Source organism: Scomber japonicus, chromosome 1 (genome assembly GCF_027409825.1).
Source record: "Scomber japonicus isolate fScoJap1 chromosome 1, fScoJap1.pri, whole genome shotgun sequence".
Classification (NCBI taxonomy): Eukaryota; Metazoa; Chordata; class Actinopteri; order Scombriformes; family Scombridae; genus Scomber; species Scomber japonicus.
This window is the reverse complement of record NC_070578.1, coordinates 9,227,887-9,244,226: the sequence shown is the minus strand read 5'-3', so window position 1 is coordinate 9,244,226 and position 16,340 is coordinate 9,227,887. Positions and strand designations below refer to the sequence as shown.

General features: G+C 39.8%; 1 protein-coding gene across 1 annotated transcript in view; it reads right to left on the bottom strand.

Moving 5' to 3' along the window:
• The window catches only part of itfg1 (integrin alpha FG-GAP repeat containing 1), a 143,592-nt gene that overhangs the window by 57,594 nt on the left and 69,658 nt on the right, over positions 1-16,340 (bottom strand). Inside the window, exon 11 of the mRNA XM_053320941.1 lies at positions 465-615. Within this exon, the coding sequence (XP_053176916.1) occupies positions 465-615 (151 nt within the window). The remainder of the gene's footprint in view (positions 1-464; positions 616-16,340) is intronic.

Below are 16,340 nucleotides of genomic sequence, written 5' to 3'. Positions count from 1 at the left end.
TAAATGCAACAGCTGGTTAAAAAGTAGGCTTCAACATAAGCTTTATGTGCTTTTAACTGCAGCATTGTTCTGTCTTCAGTGCAAATTTGGAGTATTGCTTTTGAGCAGGAAAGGAAAAACCATAAACTCCAATCATTATGTTGTAGAAAAAAAAAGCTTTAGACCCAATCCAATTGTCTGCATAAGAAAGGAATCAAATGTTCTCATGTGCTCTGAGGTTTATTAATTTTTCTTCCCCATCTGGTGTCAACTTCTTTAATATTGTAGAAATGTTGACAAAGTGATTTCATTTTCACTGCATGCTTAATGTTCATATTTCCTGCTACTATCATGGCTGATGATAGAGGTAAGATGAGCCATTTAGAGACGAGGCAGATGGTGTAAGAGGAGGGGAAAAGTGGGTGATGGCGGTAATGTGACTGAAATGAACAAAACCAGGACAAAACCAGACATAAGCTACTCACATCCTCATAGATGTCAAAGAACGTTGCCATGACGGCATTTGGGATGGCGCCCAAATCTGACTGGTCCCAGTGGATGTGGAACATTCTCCCTATGCTCTGACATTTGGGGTCGTTGCAGGGTACGTTCTCCAACAGGAAGGCCTGCTGACCGCTGGGAGACAAGAGGAGAGAGAGAGAGAAAGAAAATACATGTTATTAACTGTGATGGTTTAAATGAAGGACCATTAAAGCCATCAGCTGATCAGTCCAGCTGGCTCTAAGGTGATCAGACCAGTTTTCTGTTACAATTAGCAATTGCATTCAAATATATACATATGCATGCACTGTGTATATAGTCTATGTAGGTCTGTAGTGTCTGTTTTTTGCTGTTTTGGGATAGTGTGTCATTGTGTTCAGGCAGGGAGAACCAGTGCAAATCTATTCCATTGTATTTTCAATACACATGACAAAAAAAGATGAACTTGAATAAGCAAGAGAAACTTCCATTCAGAATCTGTGGATCACATTTCACTGCAAACAGGTCTGAGCTGGGAAATGAACAATTGTCCTTCACCCAATGAAACAGAAGTAAGGTGATTTTCTCTTAAAGCTACATTTGTCAAACCATAATAACAGAGGCTCATCACCCCTTTACAACTAGGAATTACCAACAATAAATGACATTCTTCAATCAGGGTTTCGTATAATACAGTACAGTACAGCAGTCAACGATTTCTAGATAAAATAGTGACTTTCTTTGTCTCTAGCTTGACATGAAGTTGGTTGCTGTTGTCAAAGATTCAGTGTCAATGTCTCCGAGAATGAGAGCTGCCTTAGGCGGGAGCCCCAAGCATTTGGAATAGTATATCATCCATGTGCTCAGGTATTGTGTAGCGCTGCACATATGTCTAATTCTAATGAAGAATAAATGACCTGCTGCACAGATACAGCAAATCAAAAAGGCACAACAAAATATACAAAAATATGTTGCACTTGTCAACAAACAAGTCAAATCATTCTTCATGTTTGATCATTTGTTTCATAAGGTACATACTGTAGAAAGCTTTACATTGAAATGTAATATATTAAGGTGCTGCTATGACTCCACACAGTATTTAGCTTCTTTTTGTAAAGCTGGACAAGTGGTGAGTCATCTGAAATAAAACCATCTAATTTCTTCTCTACCTCTCTCTGTATATACATTATGCGTTCAGTCTTTATCACCATTTCACTTGGATACTCTAGGGAGATTGAATCATCCCCTTCCTCTATCTATGTGTCTTTCTGTCTTTTGAGATGGCTCTCTGTACCTGTTCTTAGATCTCTGTGGGAGTGGCGACCTGAAAAAAGAAGGAGCCGATTTAAAAATAGAAACATTGTGAAAGCCCTCCCTCTCTCTGGTTTTTAGATGACTTTTTTTTTCTCCACCCACACACTCTATTCCATCTATTCCAGGTGTCTTGGGAATGAAGGTGAAGGCAGTCCACTAGCTAAAGGCCTGCTGGGACGTCTGTCATCTAGGATGCTTTAAAATTGTGAAAGACTGTATTAGGTGATGTTGGAAAAACAGGAAAATGGGCATCATGGTGTCAGGAGGGACAAAAAAAAGAAGGCAAAAAGGAAAATAATGCATGTGTGCTTGGATAAATTGTTATGTACTGCTTAACATTAATATCAGGCTGTCTAAACAAAACAGTGTTGACTTTGATACGGCTAAAAGGACATTTTTAATGGAATTTAAATTCATATGATGGATGATACACAGTGAGATAGACACAGAGAAACAGATAAATGTGGCTTGCGAGTCTTTACATGTCCCTATCACACGACATGACGGCACACGCTAATCTTGTTATTGTATCTTCCATGAAAAGAGATGGAGACAAAAATGGAAAAATTCACCATGCAAACAGTAAACCGTGATGGAGATGCTGATGATGGCGAGTCTCACACAGTGTGATGTGCTCTGCAAAGCATGGATACTGTGTGCTGCATATATATATACTGTATGTGGCAAATATCAATGTCATAAATGCTGATATTACACAACAGCTGGCTCTAAACAAGCAGCCCAAGTGGTACTTGAAATGTGCTTTGTGTAAGCCTCTCTAGCACTCTTAGCCTGGTGTTAGCAGAATGGACGGTAAGTGAAAAAGCAGTGATGGAGTGCCAGTTAACTAGCTTTGCTGTTATTATATTATTGTGGGTTTTTTTAATAAAGTATCTAATGGCTGCTTTGATTTCTGTTTGTCAAAAAAAAATTCACAAGCGTTGGCGATCAGCAGCAGGCATGTTTATTCTGCTGATATGAATGTTAGCAGTACTGGATAGTTTGATACAACACCAGTACTACATGTAGTAATAGAAGTATTTCAGTGCATTGACCTTATTGTTCTTTATTCTAGTCATCTTTATTCTCTTGTGATGTTTTGAATGTTTTTGGCTTTGTTTTGATTGTTTAAAAAAAAGCGTCCCTTACGTCATCCTATGCCCTTTTCAAACACTGAATGGTTATTATTTTTGTTGTTTAGCTACCTATACATGTTGAAATAAATGATAATGCATTGGCGCTGTAAGGCAGCTGGATTACGATATCATATGATCAGCGAGAATCCACCTTGTCAAGCTTCAAGTTGTGTCTGAACCACTGGTGGCATGGACCAATCAACATACATCGCAAATCCAACTGCCTTGCAAGGTAAGATGGTGATGGACAGGTGGTTCATCCAATCACCTGCCATGATTTTGAAAGTGCCTGTCCTTTCCCAAACAGCTTCCATAGAAGACTTTTTAGACGGTTCTGTGTAACAAACTATCTGGCATCAGGTTAATGGTGCATGACTTTAGGAGAACATGTAGAAGGTGAAAGTTAACAAACCCTCTGAAATATTTTACACACATTATTAGACCGCTACTAATATAAAATATACACTATGAACTGAAATGAAAACTCAAATAATGATGTAGGTTCAGACCAAATCTGGAAGTAAGATATCTTTCTGTGTGGCCAACTGGTCTGGCCCTTAGTTCTTGTATTACAGTATTAATAATTTAACCTTTGGGTTTTATCTGTAGGCACTATAATAAATATTATCCATAGGTCCATAAGTTGAAATAAGTGTTACCCTCTGGGACATCATTTGCCACGCCCTCTATTTCTAATTCAGTGCCTCTCTAACCTGCTGCCACTCCTTGACTCTCAGCTGTCTCCCACTCTCTCCCTGTGTGTGTGTGTATATATATATATATATATATCTATGCGTGTGTGTGTGTATGAAGGCCTGCAGGTGTGCTGGAGTCAGAGCACAGCCACACCAGCTGCATTTCTTCTCTGTAATCAAGCCTCTACAAATACTCAGCCTTGCCACTTCCACTCTGTGAGATTGCAGGCTCTGCTACCAGTCAGTGTTGCTACGCTTCCAGCCGATTTATTACCAGATTTCCTATTCAGCATATAGTTCATGTTGCTCGTTCTACGGTGCTCATCCTATTCTCCGTTTCCCTTGTAGTCTTACCTATTCTGACTCCGGTCCCTGTTTCCTGTGCTTCATCTGGTCAAGCCCTGCTGTCCTGCTGTTCTGCCCTGGAACCCTGCATTACTCAGTCTCTTTGGATCTAACTCTGGACCTGCTTCCTTTGCCCCTAACTGCTCTTGCCCCAGCCTCAGTGCCTGGCTATCCACTCAAGCTTCCCCTCACCTGCAATCCCTTCAATAGGTCAATATTAAAACATTTTACAAACAGTACAAAGCTACACATCCTGCCTGTGTCTGCACCTTAGTTCTTCTGTTCTGCATGACCATGAAACAATAATAGTCTAGCCTTGAATGATTTTTCCATCTTTTAGTAGAAGTGGAGGTGATTTTTAGCTGCATCCAACTGAGGGGAAGCAAATTATGGCAACATTTCAAATGCTCCGTTTTTTCCCCTGACACTTAGCCGGTATCAGCAGCTTGCTTCGCTGTATGTGGAATAATTGCACTCTACAATGTTCTGTTCTTTTTTACAGGCAGCTAAGAGTCACATTATTCTCATTAAGTAGGTGAGGTTTAGATTCAGCTGCTAACAGGACAAGCATCTGTATTTAAAAACAACCGTAAAGCGAAGCAATTTAATTAATTTCTAAAGCGGACACATAATGCTTGAGGCACAAGGATTAAAATAATGTCAGTTGAGATGACAATTTTCTCTTTAGACGTGCTGGTAGTTCAGACTCTCTGCATCTCTTTGAGGTGAGGGGCTAGGGTGGGGTTGGATTAACTGACTTTGTCTGTGATCACACATATAGTAGCTGGAGCTTTAGTTAAAGGTCACTCTGTATAATACATCAATATTTGTCTGGGCTAGACTCTTCGTCCCTTATCATTAGGCTTCAAGTTAACAGCACAGCACCCACAGAATATGAGCGTTACTATAGCAGCACCTGGTCAAGACACACTGCTAATGGTGGGCACTGAAATCGCAATTTCACAGAGGTAGCATGTGTGTGAGTGTGTATGTCTAAAGAAAGAAATGTAACTGTTGCAAAGTTTGGAGTCCAGAAAGGCATTTGATTGTTATTCACTGTTGTACGAGTGTCCTTTCTGAGATCTTTGTACTTCAAAAGAACCTCTCTCGAGCGCTGCAGGGGTGGTGATGGTGGAGATGAACTCAAGGTCATGAGGTGGGTCATACACACACACACACACACACACACACACACAGAAAAACTCACAACAACTGACATCTTTTCTTTATGTTCTGAACACATTCACACATACAGTACATCTATTCCAATAGAGATATCAAAGCGTTGCATCATTACTGCATCAGATGTAACACTACTAACAGAACTATTACTACTACAGCCAAGAACCATAAACATTGAGACCTGCAGGTTTTGGATGCTGATGCGCCAGTGTTATTTCTGTTAACATAAATTTTAACCAGTTAGTCAAATAAACTAATCTAAATCTAAAAATGTAATCTAAATCAACATGAATAAAGTTTCAAAACTTGAAATCAATGTCTATAGGTCATAGTGGACCGACTGCAAATTCAAGCTCTGAGAAGATAGGCAGAAAGATTAACCCAAAGCAAGATATTTTAATGGCATCAAATGATACTGCACAAAACTAAATCACTAAGACTTTAATTATTGATATCATCTTGAAAAAAATATATATATTGAATTAATTATAGGATGAAAAGCTGTAGGTATTCTCATGTCTAACTAAAATTTGACCTAAAAAGTTGGTGAATATGACTAAAACTATCATCACTTTCATCCTGGGTCGAACACTAGTGTGTGCGTGCGTGCGTGTGTGTGTGTGTGTGTGTGTGTGTGTGAGAGAGAGAGAGAGAGAGGGTTAGTGCCTGGGGGGTTTGATTATTGTATGAACCTGGTGTCAGCACTGATGTGTATGTGTGTGTGCGCCTGTGGGGGAGTCTTCCATTGTTCCTGGCTCTACCTGCCTCCCCTCTAATTGGCCTCTGGAGGGGCAGTAGGCTGGCAGGAGGCTGACCAGCTGATCACACCGATGACCCTTCTCTCCCTCCACCTCAACAGCTCCAAAAGGACACTGTTCCCTGCCCGACCTTTAACATTCCCCAATCTATCCATACGCTCATCCCTCCATCTTCTGCTCATATCCCTCCAACTGAGGGACCCACCTCCTCCTTTTCTCTTCTTTCTTATTCACTCTCGATCTCCATCTTTCCATCCATATGCCCTTTCCCCCACATTTTTGCCCTTTTGCTCACCAATCACAAAACCAAGGACACTGTTGAAAGACCTTCTAGCCACGTGTTATTTTCACTAAGCATGGTGTGGGTGCATTTGATAATGCTTTTTCAGTTTTGATGATGAAAGCAACACAGCTGCAGACTCCTCTCTGCTGCTTTTACAAAATGATCTCTCCCTCTCTTACCTCTCTATGCCTCTTGATGATGTCTTTCAAGTCAGTCAGACTTAAGGCTCTGACCACACGTGTACTGATATTCTTCTAAACAGATATTCCCCCAACAGCTGCAGCTAATCAGCTATGAGTTATGATTACTTTTCTCAAAGTTCCTATTAGTGGGGTGATGATAGTTATTGTCAGTTACAAATCACTGTCATCTGCTTTTACAGATTTCATTGTCATTCTTTAACTGTCCATCTTGAGAAGCTTTCATGTCTTCCCTTGTTATTTTCCTTCACCTTTGTGGTTAAGTATGCAGCGCATACCAGCAGTTTTCAGAAAATCAAACTTCACGCTGAGAAATACAATTTTAAAAGCAAATAATAAGGAGAGAAAGCAGCTTCTTTGGGTTAAACTGAGCTCACAGAAAGAAGGACAGAAACCTATTTGTTGAGGAATATGAAATCAATATAGTAAGAAGAAATGGGATGTGTGAGGTGTATATTACATGATATATTCAGTCCCATCATATATTGCTTGGCAATTCTAGCATGTTAGTGTTTAGTGGGTATAATGTTAGCCATCTTAATTAAGCACAAGTTTGTATACTTGTATTTGCCGATTAGCACTAAAGACAAAGTGCCTAACTTGTGGCAATTGGGAATTACTGTTGCTTTGACACTATTTGGTCATAAACCAAATAATTGGGTAAACAGAAATGTTGGCCTATGATGGTACCTAATGAAAGGATCAGTGTTTTTACATATTATGCTTTGGGGATCATGAATGTCAGTGTAAACCTTAATGGCAAATCCATCCAATAGTCCAATAGTTAATATATCTCAGTAGAAAAACAAAAATGTCAAACTCATTACGTTTTTAGAGGACAAGTAAGGGGATCACCAAAGTCATTTTGGATTTGGATTCATACTATTAGAAACATGATTATCTGTACGCAATTTCATGGCAATCCATCCTACGTTATAGGATATATTTCACTCAAAAATATAAACCTGGAAGAAAATTCAGGGGTCCCTTAAGTCATTACAATACACTGTCAGGGAACCATGAATGTTGGTAGATGTAGATGTTGAGATATACAGTGTCTGAATAAGAAAGAAAATTGATTTGATGGTGGTGCTAGAGGAAAAGCCATTACAGTGTATGATCTAGAGGGCTTGAATATTTGTAACAGTCCTTGGCAATCCCTAGTTTGACATATTAAACCGTGAATCACTGAAATCAACTTTATTCGTGGTACTAGAGGGTTAGGGGATCATCAAAGCTAGTAGGATTCATCCTTTGGGGACAATGAAAGAATGTCTTTACAAACATTCAAGGCAATCCATCCAATAAAACAAGGCCTGGATTTAAAAGTGATTTACAATTTCATTCAAAGTTAATTTAATGAGAAATACTACTCAGAAAATGTAGGATCAATTTCTTTCAGAGTTTGACCTTTATAAAGAACTAAAAGTGAGCAACTTTAAGTTTGATTACTACAGTTAATTTTAAAATTTACAGACATTATAGGGACTTTAATCCTACCCTGTTGCACACACAAAGAGCTGCTGAGATACTGAATTTTTCCATTCCTAACACACTCACTAGAAACAGACTTTAAGACACTCACTAGACTAGCAACATTACATTCCATTCCATTCCATGCAGGAGTTGGTTTAACACTGCTACTTTTTCAATTACACTTGCTAATTTTCAAAAAGTATATCTGATGTTGTCAACATCAAACTGTCCCTAAATATATAAGTTGTCCCCACTTTTTCAGAAGTATGTCAGAGAAAAACCTCTCTCAGACCAGTACAGTAAACATTTTCACATTTATTCCTGTCATCATCTATTCTTTATTCCTCTATAGTCTAAATGTCTATATTTAGTGAAGTCATTTAGAGGCCAACTTTGCAGGAAGAATATTGGTCAGCATTTGGCAGCACATCATTCTTTACGTTAGGCCTGAGAGAATAACTATTGTCCCATCACATGAGCACCGATTCAGTGGTGAAGCGTGATTAGCTTGACTCTGGGCCGGTGTGACATTATTGCGTTATCGCGGTAATGCAGTAATGTGGCAACTCTACATACACACTACAGTAAACTCCAGTTGAAGTGACTTAAACACAGATTAAACAAGTCAGCAATTGACAGATTGACAGTGAAAGAGAGAGATCAACAGAAAGAGAAAGAGACAGAGTCATTGGAGAAAGGTGAGTGAAGGAAAGTAGTGGGCAGGTCCATGTACATGAAGTGACAGCGAGACAGTGATATGTTGTCAAGGCCCCGAGGTACTGCGGTTTCTTATTCTGCTAGCCACTCTGGTGATGAACACAGGCGGTGACAAACGGTGACACACAATCAAAGTCAAAGTACATCCTTTGGTAGTGTCACTTCTTTGCATGGTCCGCCTGCTGTCACTCATTCTTTCATCGTCCTGGTTTCTCCCTGGCTGTTTCTCCGCCCTTTGTTACAAAGTTAACTTTCTTTTGTCTGTCCCTATTTTCCTTTTTTTTCAAAGACTCATGAAACAGCAACCCACAAATGAGCTGGTTTCACACGATGTAAAACAAGACAGTGTTGCAAATATAATTGTCTAGGCCTGGTGGGCTGCCAGACCAATGAGAACCCCTGCCAGGCCAAAAAAAGAGATATATTTCAATGCCATAAATAACACAAAATATCTATGTGTACAGCATGAATCACTCTACCTTTGATGATCTCCTGACTCTTCCTGTTGTACCACAATTGGGTCAACTTTTATGGTTTTGCATGAAATGGCTTGATACTGGATTGTCATGAAATGTGGAACATTCATTCATGTACCCCAACAAGTGGTGATCATCTGACTTTCCTTTAGTGTTATTATTAGGCCTAATATTCTGGTTTATGATCAAATACCTGCAAATCTAATGACAATGCTATTCCCATCAGTAAGTTTCACATTGGGTTTAGTATTAACTGGCAAGATACACTTCTATCTGAGCATACTGACATTAGTATTTAGCTCAAAGCAGTACTGTGTCTTAGTACAGCCTAACAGAGCTACCAGCATGGTTGAAGACTGGCTGTGTTCATCCTGATATTCACCTTTTGTAAAAAACTAACAACAAACAAACATAGAAATCTTGTTCATTTGTTTGGAGCCAGTCTGGTACCATAGACTGTATAAAAGAAATGGAGGTGACATCCGTGACATCACCCATTGGTTTGTGGACTGCTGCTCGGAAGCCAATAGTTTCGAATCTAGGCAGCACCATCTTGAAAATTTCAGATGCATGCTGGGAAAAAAAAACATGAATCCTACTTATATGGACATGAGGCGGGGCCATGGGTGGAGCGGAGAGGTTGCGAGGGCTGGATCTCAGGGACATTGGTCAATCAACCTGTCAATCACGACGTAGCCACGCCCTAATGCATACCCTGCTTTATCGTCAAATATAAAACCAGGGAGGCCAAAATTTCACAAATGAACATCATACTGCATTGAAGAAGGCTTTAAACTAGCGATTGAGACCATAAACACATTTTGACCAAAATGGTCGCCCCCTGGTGGCCTTTTGCTAGAATGCAGTTCTAAGTTACTTCCACGTTGGCCTCATTTCAGAGGACCGGAACTCCCCGCCTGTCTGGTACGTAGTACAGTGGGGATGCATCCACAGAGGAGTCTAGCAAAACAATGCACGGTCATATGCCAAAAGGTTGAAACTGCTTCAACTTTTACTGCATTGGCCAGTCACATACATGCTAACCCAAATTCCTGGCAGAATACATTATATACTGGATACTTTGTGATAGTCATGATGAAGGTAAAACAGTTACTGCCATGATGACTTTTAATTAATTCCTATCTGTCAGTATTACAAACTCTAACTAACTGTAAAGCATTTTGGCATCTGATAACCCTTTAAGTACATTCATCTGTGACTCAAACTGGACTTCCTAGATAGTATTTCATTGTTTCATATGTACCAATAAAACAACACACCCCCACTAGAACTATTTTTGATCTGAATGCTCACTTAGTCTTGTTTGATTCAACTTCCCACAGATGACCTATCAATAAACTGTTGGTACGGTGTCTTTTTCCTTCCAATTTGCAGTTCATGTAGGTGATGCTCTGATCTGTTTTTTTTATCATTGCTCAAGCTAAATGCCTGAAGGATTTATTCTAAGAAAGGCCTATGAGACTGGCTGCTAAAAACAGTCAAAGGAAAAGCGGATAAAAAACTGGATGTAGGCTTATTTACTATTGTGTTATATGAACCCATGACAGAAGGTAGCAAAACCAGAGATGTATTCATATGAACATGATGGAGATTATAATTTCAAAGAAACAGATGAGCTTTCTGTTAAATGAAGCACAGATACACACACCTCCGCAGATTTTGCTGTGAAAGCATTGCGGCGCTCCACACTAGAATACGGCATAATGATATTCTTTCAAACTAATCATCAAATGGCAAATACCATCTTTTCATTGTACTATTACTGAACGGCTCCCTAGAAAGCCACTTAATTCTCTTTGTTTAGGAAGTCATCTGAGGCCAAAGCAGCCTTCCACCAACAAAGCTGCACTTTGGGAAGAAAAACACTGCAGGACTAACAAGGCAAATGTCTTTGCGTACTCCAGTTTCCACCCTGGTATTAGCAACAAAACCAAGATACAAACACAGCTCCAACATACAGAGAGGGATGGATTTTAAATGGCATTGCCTAGCAACAGCCTGCTAAGCTCTTGGCAGCTGCTTGGTCGGGGTGCATACTGATAGATGGAGACACACATGCACATATACACACACAGACGAACACACACACGTATACACTCGCAGCAACACTAAAACTTAATGTGACAGAACTTATCAAGGCATCAACTAGGTGAGGAGCAGTGAGCGTTACATCAAGTTTAACATTATTTGTTACTTTGCCACATGTGAGCTAGCAAAGCATGAGGTGTTGCTCTGTCTTAAACTTCAACTCTGAGTTTCTTACATTTTACCTGAATTCAGCGTGAAATGAATACAGAGTGCAGTGGATAAAAGGCAAAGACACAGATTAGACTGTCTGCAACTGTTATGCACAATGATTTTCTATGTTAAAGATTCCCTCCACACATTAAAACTTGTAAAAATACTCTGTTGGAAACAATCATTTGTGTATGACATATTTTTCCACAAAAAATGATCACAATTAACTTGTTAAAATCCTTAAAATGCCATCTATTCCTTTATATTTTCAGTAGATGAATGTGCCTTCGAGTGTCAAGCTGCACATACATGATTTTGCACAGTGAAGGTCAAAACCTCAAACTGAAAAAAAAATAAGAAGGAAAGCACATTTTTCAGTGGAAGTAGACATCGCAATCTCTTGTTTGTGCGTACTGTCCGCAACCAATGATATGTAACTGCTTGTGTCCTCATCTACACAGACATTTAAATTGCTTTCTAGCAGTGTAGTTTGCGTTGTGGGCACATCAAACTATAGGAATATATAAGATATGTAGGTTTTAAACAGTGGCTGGCTGATGTGATACCTGCCTCTAGGAATTTCAACTATCTGTTGCTAACATGAAAGATGCTTTCTGTAAGGGACAAATGGCTGTGTATTGTTAGAATTTTTTTAAAAGGTGGGTATGGGCCTGTAACGTAGCTCATCTAGTTAGTATGTGAAGCAAATGTTAGCTCAAGCTGCTGGAGTGTAGAACTGTCAACAGTATCATTTCTGGTCAGATAAGATTTCCCACCAGTATGTCATTATTTCCGTAAGTTGACAGCTTTTATTAAAAATGACTTTTGAAGGTGACCACATTATTTTTGAAAGATATAGAGAATGTATAGCGTCCCCCACTACTGTCTCTTTAAATGTGACTTAGATGTGTGTCTGTTATTAAATCATCCAATATAGAATCCAATATATCATGTTTTTTTTACTTTTTTGTGTATATTTCGGGTTGTGTAAGTGTTTTCTGGGTTTTGATTTCCAGTTTGCTTCTGTGTTCTTACACTTCTCCCCAGTCCATTTACTCTCTCCACACCTGCCCTAAGTCTGCTTCGTTAGGCCGGCCTTGCTCTTTGCGTTTTTCCCCCTAGCCTTCACATCTGCCCTGCATCTTCCTCGTTAGGCCTGCTTTGCTCTCCGTGTGTTTTCCCAGCCAATCACTCCCAGTCTACACTTGTATATTCCCTCATTAGTTCTGTCAGTATTTAAGTCTTGGTCTTCTGTTCAGCCTTTATTCCTTTGTCTAGTTTGTTCCAGTTCTGCTCCATGTTTTCTGTATTCTGTTTTATTTTCCTTAAGAATAAAGACAGTTTCCTTCAGTCTCTGCATTTGGGCCCACCTGCTCTGGTGTGCGTTGTGGATAGAAATGGACCTTTTCTGTTTTGAAAAGAACTACCATGCAAGGCAACCAGCAACTGCTTTAGATATTTTGTCCTATCCACATCTGAACTGAAAAATAGCCCAACCTTGCCTGGTAGTTTAGTTCAACACTGTCCTTGTCCTACTAATCTTGTCCTCTAACTGTGTATTTTGTGAGTGAGGCGATGTAGAGGCGTGACAGGCGTATCAGTGGGGGTGATGCAGAAAGAGATGGTTTTCTGAACAAACCTTTGATCCTGCCATAAAAAAACATGTTTATAGCATGAAGTGAGACAGACAGTAGAGACAGAAATTAGTATAGCAGATGCTTGTAGTGATTTTACTGTGCAACATTCTTAAGGGGGGAGGGGTTAACAACATTATTCTGTTACTGTCAGCCACTCACTGACCTATAGCCTGAAGAATTCAACACAAAATGGTGCATATATGTTGTATGTGTGTGTGTGTTGTACGTCCGCGCCACATCTGCCTGACTCACACTCCAGCCACTCCTTCCCACAGACGCTTGTGACATCTTAACATGTACCTTAATGGACAATATCAGTTCCAATCACTAGTATCTGTAAGCATGAGGACTGCACAGCACATTGTGGCATGGCTGTCATGTGATGGTGTGAGATACAACGGAAATCACTTAAGTTCAGCCATTTCCATCTGTGACCTCATTTCGTATTCCAGAAATAACTCCCTGTCACCACATCCCGCTACATGTTACGTGCACTCTCTTGCATACACAGACGCGCACGCCCCGGCAACAGCCCAGCGGAGGGTAGAGTGTGACATTTAGACCTGTTTCTCCTGCGATAGGAGCTCTTATGAAGCCGGGGTGGACCATTTCAACATCAAACACTCACAGCCGGAAGCTCGATCTCCCCTAGGGGCAGCGGATGAATAGAGAATATCTGTGTGTGTGTGTATCTTCCTGTCAATGTGAAGCCTACCTGAGTGAAGAGAGATGCTGGGCTGCCGGCTGCAGTGACAGACAATGCCGTCTATAAAAACATTTTGGCAGACTAACTGAATGTACATACCACTATTGAGACTTTTGAAAACACTTTTGAGGGCTGATTCATATATGTTGCCCACTTTCTTTTCTTTCTTTTTTTGAGCAAAGGCACTGAAAAGACCACATTTTTTTTGGCCGATATGAAAATCGAGCAGCTTGACGTGTGCTTTGATTACCTAATGATTATTTGTAGTAGCTGCTCGCAGTACTTCATCAGTGCTACAGTCTTGAAAAGGTTTTGCTCAAACCCCATAATTCATCCCAAGTGCTCCCACTCTGAAAACTACATTACTACATCGGTTTTAGGCGTCATTAATTAAGAATGGGCTGATTATGTTATCTGTGATTGGCTACCTCGTCCAAAAATCTTACCTTTATATCAAACTAAACAAACAAAAAACTGGCAAGTGTCCCGGAAATATTGTCAAATTTATCCTAAACTTTGCATCAATATCAATTTCCGAGCTGGTTTCTGTTATTAAGGAGCAGCAGGTTGGAGAGGTGGTGTGTGAAATTACATCATCTGAGTCCTAATATTCCCTTATTGGTGCAGTAGGCAGCTGGCCTCATTAATTAAATTCTCCAGTGTTGTTCCCATACTTAATACTCGTTGCTTGGGGGGGAAAGAATGATGAAGAATGAGGAAAAACTTCACAGAATAGGCAGTATGCTGGGAGAGCAAATGTAGTTAAAAGTAGTTACATTGATTTTTTTATTTCTTGGTAACCTGTGGGCGACAGAAACAAGTCGTAAACATTGTAACATTATCTTTTAAGTTATATGATATGGTGTCCAGCAGTTATGGAGCTACCTTATCTTTCATTTGGAGTTATGCCTCTCTCTATCTGGCAAAATCCACAACATTCACTCTCCTCTAATTCTTTTTTTTTTATATATCAACTTACTCCTGAAGGAAATATGAAGCTCTTAAGCTGCTACCTGCTCCAATGTGTTCACCAGCTGGTCTCTAAAACTGTATCTGCTAGCTGTTAGACCGTGTTTTTAAAAGTTTTTTTGCCTGAAAAAAGCTCCCCACTTCAGCTGAACATAATGCCATAAGACTGAATGGCTAAACTATGAGCTGTAGGTTCATCTCTACGCTGCGCCTCTCACATCGTATATTCGCATTTGAAATATTGTTACGATAAAAAAAGATTTATTATAGCTGCTTTAAGGTTAAAAAGTTAAAGGCAGCTTATGGCAATTCAAATTATTTAGAAAAATGACAACAGAACATTTTTTACCTGTACTAGAAATCATCTGGTTATGTTATTGAACACATCAGCAGATTAGAATTAAATTCAATGATAAATTTAAAAGTTATGCATTCATGTATTGATATTTTAGAGTTAGTTTTCACCCATCTATTCACAGGATGCACTGGTGTTGTTGTGTTGTTAACACACCTGAGCAATGTGACTATAACCTCCCAGTCGGGGAAAAAAAGAGCATAAAGCAAAGTCTTCATTCAGTTTTCCTCAGAGGATGTCTTACATTAACTGTTGAAACCGCAATGCTTGCATCGCCCTGAACAATAGCAGATGTACAAGTTAGCAGCACTTGCTCATGTTTAGAATGAGTTCTTCATTAACCTGCCTGGATGACTGAAGGGTGAAGAAAAAGAGCAGACACTCTAAAGGCAAGCTGTGTTTGGTTTTTCAAAGACACCCACACATAACTTGTTACTTTAATTTTGTCAATTGGCAGGAATCATATACAAGGTTGTTCCATTTCGTTTTCCCCCCTGGAAGCATTCACCATTGTTTTATCATACCTGGAAAAAGTAAAGAGCTATTATACTTATATCTGGGTTGGATTGTGGTGTGTTACTGGCGATGCAGAGTCCACCAAAGCAGTACGACGGCTGATTCCCCCAAAACCGAATCACTGCTGGCAGATTACAACCGACTGCAACTTGAGAGCTTTTCATTCGTTTTTCGTCTCCCTGCCTTCACGCAGCATCCTCCACAGACATTACAGTACTTTACACACACACTTGCCAACACAAACATATTATCCTCCCTTCTCTTTCTCCCTCCCTGACACACATGTACTGTACATACACGGCCCCTCTAGCGAGCGATCCCTACGAGAGCCCTAAAACCGTAACAAGGAAGATTTAATTAATTTTCAAAGTAAATGGGTGAGCAAAGAAAAAGACCCATTATCTTTATGCTGAACGGCGGCAAGTTGTGTGTGTTCCCATGGAGAGAGCATCTCTGGTGGCATTCAGGGGGAAACACTGCAGCTTTGATGTACAAAATGAGGAAGAGAGAGAAAGAGAAAGAAAGGGAGGGAGCGAGGGAACGTGCACAATATAATTGCTCTCTTGTGTGTCTGTATCCTTGCAATAAGAGAGCAGGCAGATGGTCAGTTTCTTGCTCAAGGACACATCTGTGACAGTTCGACTCCCAAATTATTGGTCACAAAACTCCCAGTGTGGTATAAATATTACATAGACAATAATAATAAATGTGTAAAAGTGTCCAAATCATCATAGAAACCCTTAAACAAAGAGGTTTTCCTGAGGCATTGTGCATTCTTGGACCCATCACACTGCACACTTTCTCTAATTCTTATGAATATATAAGGGACAAATCAGCACAGCAGATATAGAGTGTGT